Source organism: Falco punctatus, assembly GCF_963210335.1.
Source record: "Falco punctatus genome assembly, chromosome: 7".
Taxonomy (NCBI): Eukaryota; Metazoa; Chordata; class Aves; order Falconiformes; family Falconidae; genus Falco; species Falco punctatus.
Window position 1 is genome coordinate 40,932,487 of NC_137587.1, and position 10,477 is coordinate 40,942,963.

General features: G+C 50.2%; 1 protein-coding gene across 6 annotated transcripts in view; it reads left to right on the plus strand.

Moving 5' to 3' along the window:
* Nucleotides 1–10,477, plus strand: part of DAAM1 (dishevelled associated activator of morphogenesis 1) — a 146,927-nt gene that overhangs the window by 134,382 nt on the left and 2,068 nt on the right. For all 6 annotated transcript variants that reach the window (XM_080394478.1, XM_080394476.1, XM_080394481.1 and 3 more), the window contains 8 exons: nucleotides 176–260; nucleotides 1,044–1,150; nucleotides 2,897–2,985; nucleotides 3,212–3,380; nucleotides 4,143–4,250; nucleotides 6,378–6,438; nucleotides 7,088–7,219; nucleotides 9,934–10,104. In XM_080394478.1, coding sequence (XP_080250604.1) covers nucleotides 176–260; nucleotides 1,044–1,150; nucleotides 2,897–2,985; nucleotides 3,212–3,380; nucleotides 4,143–4,250; nucleotides 6,378–6,438; nucleotides 7,088–7,219; nucleotides 9,934–10,104 — 922 coding nt within the window. The remainder of the gene's footprint in view (nucleotides 1–175; nucleotides 261–1,043; nucleotides 1,151–2,896; nucleotides 2,986–3,211; nucleotides 3,381–4,142; nucleotides 4,251–6,377; nucleotides 6,439–7,087; nucleotides 7,220–9,933; nucleotides 10,105–10,477) is intronic.

Sequence of the window (10,477 nt, forward strand, 5' to 3'; positions counted from 1 at the left end):
GAGCACGGTCCTACTGCATTTCTCTTACGTTCTTCTTCATAACACTGTATAGCGTTATTTGTGCTGCTGCTGCTGGCTGGGGGTTAAGCTTGTTGCATGGGTGCATATGGAAATGCTCCTGAACCTTGCCCGGTTGCTGGGCTGAGGATAATTCTCCTTCCCCTCCACCTCCCAGGCTGAAGCTCTCGAATGAGGAGATCAAACGAGCAATTTTGACAATGGACGAGCAGGAGGACCTCCCAAAAGACATGCTGGAGCAGGTGGGCAATGTGTCTCATGCTCCTCCATGGTTTCCTTATGTTGAGGCCATGCTGTGCAAGGTGCTCGGGACCAAACCATCGCTTTAAGAAGTGTGTCAGGGCCCCAGATTATTTACCAACCACATGTTGAAAAACCACCCCAGTGGGCTGGAGCAGCAGGAAAGCAGCTCGGTTGTAGCATCGGTGCTGGGAGCAGCATGGCCTCCACGTGCCATGCCTGTACCTAGGCCTGCCCTGGGACCCCGAGGCCGAGCCAGTTGCCTATTTTGTGGCTGTGGCTTGAAGTTCATGCTCGGGGGGGGGGTTATTTTTGAAATTTGTTCAGCATTTGTACAGTCCTTTAAAAGGCAATCCCAGTTTTCAATTCATCTAAATCCTTTTGAAAGCATGTTATTCACCTGTCCTTAAAGCTGAGCTGGTGATTACACCTTCAGCAGGGATGTGGGAGGATTCAGTACACAAAGTTTCCATCTGCAAATAGGTAGAGTTGCAGCAAGAGGCCCTGACATCTCCTCTGGCAGAGAGGTGATGTCGAAACATCCTTGGAGCAGACACAGTACGTGTGTCATAAAACCAGAGTGATGGCAGGGCAGAAGCAAGAGACACTAATGTGTAATGGGAGGAAGGTCACAGGGACAGCAGTAACACTTATTTCACAGGTGCCTTGGGGTCACTGTCTGTACATGCTGAAAAGGTGGTAGATACAAACAAATAAATCACTGTTTTACTTCTGAAAAACTGTACATGGACCTCATGTCCACCAGTGTGCTTTCCTTTTTTTAGCTCCTGAAGTTTGTTCCTGAAAAGGGTGACATTGACCTACTGGAAGAGCATAAGCACGAGCTGGATCGCATGGCCAAGGCTGACCGGTTCCTCTTTGAAATGAGCAGGTTGGTGGCCCAGGAGACCTGTTTGGACCAGTGGCTGCACAGGCTGGTTGTGAGGTGGCTGTTTTGTGGAGCCTGGTTGGGAAATAAGCCCTGCTTACTGTTTTTCACATCAGAAAAATGAGTGGGCCAAACAGACTGGAGGCCAAGTAAGGTGCTCCCACTCTGGATCGCTTGTGACACTGTGCTTCTAAAATCAGGGTTGTGCATTCCAGACAAGAAGCAGCTTGACAGAGCAGCAGGGAGGGATGGGGAGATGGATCCTCTAGAGAGCTGTTGGTTTCCCAGGTCATGTCTCGACACATTTCCCCTCATTCAGGGGAGAAAAGCTCAGTCTGGCACAACTGTGCAGAAGACTGCGTCATCTGCATCATGGCCCAGGTGGGAGGCACTGTTTGAATGATAACACGATGCTCCTTTCCCCTTCACATGAACGTATCCTAACGAATACTCAAGACTGATGTATGTAAATTTCGCCCTGCTGTGTAGATGAATCTCACTCCTCACCTCAGGCATGGCTCGTCCCTGGGGCTCCTGAGAATATATGAGACAGAAAGGAAATGCCATTTCTTCCTGCTTTTGGTAGCAATCATTTAAGACTTAGAATTCAGGGTGGAACAACCTTGTCTTTTGCATGCACATCCTCTAGAGGTACTGGTTTAAAACCTTGAGCTCTTTATTGAAATCCAACTGAGTATTGAGCTCTTTGAATTTCTTAGCTGAACTTCAAGCAAGTCACTTGTTTGCGAAGTCAGTGAGTTTTACAATCTGAGACTGTACTGGGAGATCAAAAACAGAAACGCTCCTGTCCTCCCAGAGAAATGTGCCAATGAACACTGGGGTGATGCACCGTGTACTTGCTGAGTGTCAAAAACAGGCAGGACGGAACTGTGAAGTTCAGACCTGAGGCCTCAGGGCTGGAAGATGCTCAGAATTAGCTTTCCTATCACAGGTCACCTTTCCTCTTCACAGTATCTTGCCCAAGTGCTGCTCCCATGCCTTCATCTTTTCAAAAGCACAATGTGCCAATGCAAATATTCTCCTTGATTTCCAGCACAGCTTTTTAATTTGCCCTGTGGTCTGTAACTGAGTGTGATGTCTGTGTCACCTCTGATTAGCACAACAACAGCACAACCCATGGCCTTGTCTGTGAGCGCATCTCCCGTGGGTCCTTGGTCCAAATGACTCAAATCAGACTGCCATTTGGGTACAAGTGAGATCTTGTTTAGCCTAAATACAACTGACATGAGCAGAGCCATCCCTGACTTGCCTGGAAAAGGGCTGGATTGGGCTGTGTCGGTGGCTTTCCAGCCCAGGCTATTGTGTTGAGGATCTGAAGCCCCAGTTTCATTAGTGCTGGTGGTTGACGTGCCTGTATCCAGCTGCAGTTCATCACAAAACCATTGGGACCCCAGACCTCATCAGCATCTTTGCTAAGGAGTGGTTGTAAAAGAACTGTTTGTTCATAGCAATAGGTTGTAAAAATGCACTTGTTGAACCTGCTGAGTTAAGGATAGGCTTAAGCATGTGCTTAAGAGCCCACGTGGATCCACCCCAGGACAGCTGTAGCTTCAGTTGTCATTTTTTCCCATCCCAGCATAGTTTAGGGGAGAAATGGGGTCATTATTTTTTAATCACCGTGGCTTAAGTATGCCTTGTGAGCACAGCTGTGAGCAGCAGAGCAACTGCACTCTGCCCGGAGCAAGCAAAGCTCAGCCCGCACCTCTGTTGTTTTCTTTTTTTTTCCAGGATAAACCATTATCAGCAAAGGCTGCAGTCCCTTTACTTCAAGAAGAAGTTTGCAGAGAGAGTTGCAGAAGTCAAACCCAAGGTGGAAGGCAAGTGACGGGACCTGCCAAGGTGCTCTGTGCGGGCACAGGGAGCACTCATAGGAAGAGCATCTCTCCATGCCCGGGCAAGGCTGGTCCGCATGGAGGCTGCAGTGATGCAGGGGGAGGGAGTTGGTTGTTGGTCTTTGCCCATGGGGGTACTGAAGAGGTTGCTGCAAGGGGAGCAGTGTGCTGTGGTGGCAAGGGGTAATGTCCCACACCTTTCTGCTTTCAGCCATCCGTGCTGGCTCCAGGGCAGTGCTGCAGAGCAGCAGCCTCCAGCAGCTGCTGGAGGTGGTCCTGGCATTCGGGAACTACATGAACAAGGGCCAGAGGGGCAACGCTTTCGGGTTTAAGATCTCCAGCCTCAACAAGATCGCGGACACCAAGTCCAGCATTGACAAGTGAGCAGCCCCTGCCCTCGTCCTCAGCAGTATCCACAGGCCCCAGGGATGTTGAGGGAACAGAGGGGCCATTAGTGTTGCCTCTGGGATGTGGGTAGGTGGGAGTGGTCCCCTCCTTCCTGCTGCCCCATCTGGAGCATCCGATGATGCAAGCACCCATTTTTTGAGCAGGACAGATTTCAAGGGAAGCTGAGCTGCAGATCAGCATGGGGATTGATGGAGGCTTTCCTTCCTGGGCTGACTAAACAGCAGCCAAGGCTGATTAGGAGGATCATCCTCCAGATCCTTTTCTCCCTACTTTGAGAGTCAAGAGCCATCATGCTGTGGCGCAGTGACCAGAGGAGAGGTCCCAGGTTCTCTGTGGGAACCCCCTCTGCAGCCCCCTCAAGCTGCTGCGGCCATTGCCTGGTTTGCTTTTCCCCACCAAGCTCCATGCACAGAGAGGAGCTGGGTCGGGTCTCAAACCTGCTGGGTCTCATCCATCAGTAAAGACAATGGAGAACAGAAGCAGTGATATTCAAGTCACCTTCCCTGGGTCCCTGTGGTGGAGGGTCCTTGCTTGCAGGGACCAGACTGCTCTGTGCTGTGGCTGTGTGTGTGGGGGACAGACCCATCCCATGTCCCCAGGCAGGCAGCAAGTAGCATCCTTGCAGAAATCCCAAAATCATTCATTACGAGGGTTAGGGTATAACCAGGATTTTTAACTGAGCTCTCAGGTCCCCATGGGGCCACCATGCCAACCTCATCATTCCTCTCTCCTAGGAACATCACCCTTCTGCACTATCTCATCACTATCGTTGAAAAGAAATATCCCAAAGTGCTCCGCCTGCACGAGGAGCTGCGAGACATCCCGCAGGCAGCCAAAGTCAAGTAAGCAGGGATTTAAGTGGCGCTTAGGGAGTACCGAGAGCTCCTTTCCCATCTCTTCAGCCTATCTTTCCATGTCACACTCCCCTGCTCGCACTCCCGGCTGGATCCTGGCTGCCGGTCTGGGCCCAGTGCTGTGGCCACGCTGGCCCAAGAGCAGCCCAGGATACAGAAGCAAACATCGCCTCGTGGCTTTAAATCTCAGCCCTTGCAGCAAAGGCCTTCGAGTCTCCCACCACGAGGGAGGAGAGCTGCTTGGAGCAGCCGTTTCCTGTTGTTATCTCACCACAGAAGCATTTAATTAATTTCTAATGGTATGTTAAGTAATCCGGGAGGAAGCGGTTGTGGTGTGGCTGCAGATAAAGGGCAGCTGTTTATCTGCGTGTGGCAGGGAGGCTTTGCGGGCAGGACCAGGCAGTGGTAGTGCAAGGGGCTCACCTGCCTCCAGGTCCTGCCTGGCACTCGTTTCACCACCAACATGGAGCTTCTGATGTTTGCAGTGAGCTTTTAATCCCTGCCCACTGCCCACTGACTGGTTCGGAGCAGGCTGCCACCGTCTCTTTGCTGGCGGAGGCCCCCAGTTCGGCAAAGCCTTTAAACGCATGCTGAACTTTTAAGTGCAGGAGGAATCTGCTGTTGCACTGCAAAGCCCTCAAGTATGTGCTGAAGTCCCTCTGAAATCAATGAGACTCTGTTTCGGTTTTAAAGTTCAGTGGGAGCTTATGGGCTTTGCTGCTTCAAGGACCTGAGCAGCAAAGATCACATGTTTCTGCAGTCAGCACCCATTCCTCCGAGCCGTGGACACGAAAAGGGCCTGAAACTGCACCTCTTCAGACAGGATGGCAAATACGCACGGAGCTTATGGCAGCTCGAGGGTCTTTCAAGTTTCAAAGTGCTCTTGTAGCAATAGTGCCTTCCCCGCAGAAGATCCATAATGTGCAAAGCAAGCATCCTGGTGTCTAAAGTGTAAAATAATTGTCAGCCATAGGGATTAAACAAAGTGATAGGACAAATCTTGGCGTGCGAGAAGTGTGTGGCAGCTGCGCTGATAGGCATCAGCTGAGAACATGGTGGAGCAGGGCATGCTCCTCACCGGCGCAGGCTCCAGCTTGCTCATGCTCTTGCATCTGCAGCTACACATATGTACAGCTACACGTATGGAAAAGAAAGAGTCTGCAGAGACGTGTCCCCCCCTCCGAAACTTTATCATTTTGCTCTAAACTGGATACCATATGTAATATTTGGGCTTGGTCCAATCTAGAGTGAAACCAAAAAGTTTCTAAAGCTCTGGAAAACCCTAAATTCCCCCCAGCCCTGCAGCTGTGAAGCAAACTTGCCGCCTCTGTCAATCCCACTGCTAGTAATGAACTGCTGGAGCACAGGGCTCCCAAAACTGCTTTTTCCCAGACTAAACCTGCCAGGAACACTTGCCCCATGACCCAACATCAGCATTTCCAGGGACCCCAGCCCTAGGACAGACACCCCTGGAAAGGTGTCAAGGCTGTGGTCATCGAGTCTTTGTGAGAAAGCTTCCCCTTAGATGTAGTGGTAGAAACCCGTAAGCACTTGAACTCGAAGCTCATCGGGGGCTTGAGCCTTGTGTAAACAAAGTCAGTGCCAGATGTGATGATTTATTTTTATTTCTCTATATTTGGGTTGTCTCCCTTTATGAAAGTCTCACTGCTAAGAAGGGTGCTTTGCATGGCATTCACCTAACCATGGTAGCCTGAAAAACTCTCTGCTGTGCGCTGGGACAAGCAGCAGATTTTCTGATGGCCCTGGAGAGGGGAAGAGAAATCTCTGCCCAGCAAAGCTCTCTCCTGAGCTCTCCTTTTGCTTGAAGAGGCCTGGAGGCTGCTGAGCTTGCTAAGCCTGCCCAGTCCCTTTGATTAAAAACACAGAAAAGCATTTTGCTTTAAAACAAGCAATTGCAGCCACTTTGAGATGGGCAGCTGTCCTAGCTTCGAGGCTGTCAGCCCGATTTGCTGCTTGAGACACGCTGCTCTGCAAACAGGAAGCCATGTGTGCAGCGCCGGGGTCTTTTCAGTGGAAAAACATGGTCGAGTTGGTTGGAGAGCTGTAGAATTTGCTGGGGAAGGCTGAAAATTAACATCCTGCCATTTCCAACAGCATGACTGAGCTGGAGAAAGAAATAAACACTCTGAGAAGCGGCCTGAGAGCAGTGGAGACTGTAAGTATTATTGAAATCAAATATAGCCCAGCCTGGCTCTGAGCACCGTGGCATCCCTCCTCAGGGAGGCAGGCAAGGGAGCTCCCAGCGAAGCTGCTTTTATCTCACATCCTGGAAATCTGTTTGTCTTTCCTTCCTGCCCTGCACGTGCGCCTGTCCTCTTAGGGCTGTTCTGGCACCAAAGTTACTGTGTGTGGTTAGGCACGTGCATGGTTTATATCTAATTCACCAAGGGAGGCTGAGGAAGTCTAGCGATGATGCCGCAGAGGACCTGTGATGTGCAGAGGGGTCTCCCTTTGGCTGTAAAACTGCAGAGAGCTGGGGCTGAGGCCGGGGAGCACTTCGGCAGCCCGGCTGGAGTGATGATGAATGGTGGAGGTATCCTGAAGGACTCACCGTCTTGCTAAATTATGCTGCTTCCATGATCTCACCTGCAGAATTAGGCCTTAAAAGCATACTGCAGGCACGGTGCTATAAAACGGGGTAATCCGTGGCCTCATGCGTGGCAGGAGGGAGCAGTGGTGGTGGCACAGGCAGTACCCATGGCACTGATGCAGGCACACGCCCAGCAGCACTACCAGAGGCTGATGGTTATTTGTGTTCCTCATCAGCCAGGGCCTGACCAGATTTACCTTTTTTTTCCCCAAAGGAGCTGGACTTCCAGAAGTCTCAGGTTCAGCAAACAGGTGACAAGTTTGTGTCTGTCGTCAGCCAGTTCATCACATTAGCAAGCTTCAGCTTCTCGGATGTCGAAGATCTTCTGATGGAAGCAAAAGAGCTGGTAAGGTCACCAGTGTCCTTGAGATCTGGGTAGCGTTTCAGCCTGTCCTCCAGCCAACAGGGGAGGATGGTCCTGGCCTTTCCAGAGCACATGCTGTGTATTAACATCTCAGATACCTCCCCCATAAGATCATGTGAATGTCCTGCTGAGACCCTAACATGACAAAGGTGCTGGGCTTTGTTGGTTTGTTTGGAGTAGGTGGGTGGGTACATCCCTGTCTGTCCCCAGGGCCTTCTTCCTGCTCCACAACCCAACATGCCAGGGGATGGCAGGTCAGGCCAGCAGATTGCTTCTGGGGTGTGAGATGTGCTGTAGAAAGCCATGAGATACCTATCTAAGTGCAAGGCAAGGGCTACCCATGGGAGAGTTGTGTCCATCAGGGAAGGAGATGATAGGTTTTTTGTGAGGATCTGAGTTTTGGTGAGGAGCTTTCACTCAAGCTTAGAGGGCTTGCTTTGCTTCTCATGTTGTAAAATGGAACTATCCTAGTTTTGGTGGCTTTAGAGTTAGGAGTGTGACAGCTGGGGCATCTTGGCTAATGGAGGCTGAAGGTGGCAAGAAAGCAGGCTGTTCTGTTGGTTGTTGATGGAAGACGAGGAAAAAAATGCAACCAGGTCTTCAGGCTGGACATGAGGTCACCCAGAGGTGGATATCAGAGACAACCCAGGCTGCCCAAGTGACTCCACTTCTATAGGGTGAAATAACGTCCAGTGCATAACTTTGGTCTGAGACCTGCCCAGCTCTTCTCTCCAGAGAAAAGGGAGAGGAGCTCAGTGACATGAATTGAGGCCAACTTCAGACCTGGTTAGAGAAGCTACTTAAAAGGTTCACCTTCCCCAGAATAATGCCCTGCTGAGTGCTTTGCAGCCATGTGCAAGGACCTGTTGCCATGTTCTCCTTTTCTCCCTACCATGCTGGTTTCAATCACAGCAAAGGGATGGATGTTGGCTGGTGTCTGTGATCCCCAAGCATCTTTTGCTTCCCCTCTTTCAGCAAAGTGGCCCACAGCTGATTCCCGTTTCCTCCATGAACAGTCCTTCAGTATCTCCTCCCTGGCCTGGCCTTCATCTTGATTGAAGTGGCAGGGCGATAATCTGGCCCAGTCTGATTTAGAGATCCCATCCTTGTCCCACTGCATGAGCTACCTCTCCAAAGACAGAAGTTACCCAGCATCACCACCACCTTCTCCCTGGTTGTGCTGTTGGCATTGTCCTTCAGACCATCCACCCATGCTTGGGCATTATGATTGACTCTTGCCTTGTTGAAGCCATGGCTAACCCAGGCCACCCTTTTGAACTGTTGATGATAACCTGGCAGATCTTCCCTGCAGTGAGTTAGAACTGTGGACATGGTGACAAAAGCTCTGCAAACTGTATAGTGTTCTGCTGACTTGGCTGGATCTGGAGGAGAAGGCCTGGTCATGCTCCCCAGTGCCCATCAAAGCCCACTCTGAAGCAATGTGCTGCTGTTCCCGTGGTTATCAGATAGGCTGGGCTGTGCAAAGTGCACCAGCTCTTCACATTTTAAACACATGCCCAGATTCACATTGTGTTACTGCTTGCTCTTAGGAAAGCAGAAACATCGTTCTTTTATAAAGTTTATATACTGTGGGGATAATGTTTTCAGCCTTCCCCACCCCCACCCCCCAGAATCTTCTGCAACATGGCAGAAAATGTAATATCTTGATGAAAATCAACAAGAATAACCTCAATTATTTTGACTTACATAGTGGCACCTCTCAGATTCCTTCCTGCATCTTGAAGTACTAAGTCTCTTAAGTAAACAAAGAAATAAAAATGCCCTAAATGTCTTTTGAAAAGCCTGGGGCACCCCTGCAAATAAAACTAAATCATACAGGCAAGCTTTAAAAATGTTCCTCTCGGTCTACCCAGCAAAATCAAAGCAACTAATAAATCTGTTTGTGCTTTGGTTTTGTTTTTCTTTTCTTTTAAGCATGCTTATCTCCAGAACATGCCATCACAATTTTAACAAACTTTCTGTGCACAAAGAGTCCCCTTCAAACTGGAAGTGAGAACAAAGGATGTCAGTCCCAAGAACGACTCATGGGCTCCTCAGGGACCGAGACACATCGGCAGATCGTGGATGTCCTGTCCTGACCTTTGCTACAGCCTCATTCAACTCCCTTACATTAATGGTGTGCAAACAGCATGAAATGCCGGAAAACTCCCTATTTCCCTACCCAGGGCTGTGCCTGAGCCCGGGCAGAAATGTGTTTTAGAAGTTTCACCAACACATTTGGTTTCAATAGCAGAGCATGTGGCAATGATAAATAATACCCCAAAAATACTTCAAAGAAAAACTTAAAAGTGCGAGTTTCCCTTCCCCTGCCGTGTTTACTATTAGTTTTATGTCTTCGGTCTTCAGTCCCACAATATTTTGCTTCCTTGTTTTTACTGCTGCTTAGTTAATAAAGCCGAGCTGGGCCAGAGGGAGGCTCAGCAGAGCCTGAGGCAAGAAGGGGAGAGGGAGCTTGGGAGTGATCCAGGTCAGCTCTTACAGGGCAGCAGGTAAAACATCAGATGATTTATTTCATGTTTATGTCAAGGCTTGATGAATCAAAGTCCTGCTGTCCACTCTGGCCGCTGGAAGTGTTTCTTTCCGCTCTGTCAAGTCAAAGGCTTCCCATGGGGGGGGGTTCACCAGTGTGGTGGGTGTCTCTTGAGACTGAGAGACCCCTGTCTTCTCTCTCCCAGTTTTCCAAAGCTGTGAAGCACTTCGGAGAAGACACAGACAAAATTCAGCCTGACGAGTTCTTCGGCATCTTTGACCAGTTCCTTCAAGCCGTGACCGAGGCCAAGCAGGAAAATGAGAACATGAGGAGGAGGAAGGAGGAGGAGGAGCGCCGAGCACGCATGGAAGCACAGGTGAGTGGGCACCAGCAAGTCCAGCAGCACCCCCAGAGCACCCAGGGATGGCAACCTTGCTGTGCTGTCCCCATGATGAGCATGGTGGCACGGGGAGCACTGAAGACTGGGCAAGGAGATGCTGTGCTCCTAGAACCCCTGGCTTTTCACTGTTGGTTGCTTAATTAAATACTAACATTGGGTTGGCGAGATCTTGGAACTCAAACACGCAGCAGAGCTGGTGCTGCCTGTGGGGTGGTGTGACCCACCAGCAGCAACTGTGGGGCTGTGGACCTCAGCCCATGGGTTGTATCGATAACCCTAACCAGCTCTCATGTGCTAAGCAGTGGCGTGGGAAACCACTCTTGTTTCATGAGTTTGGGGGTCACCATGC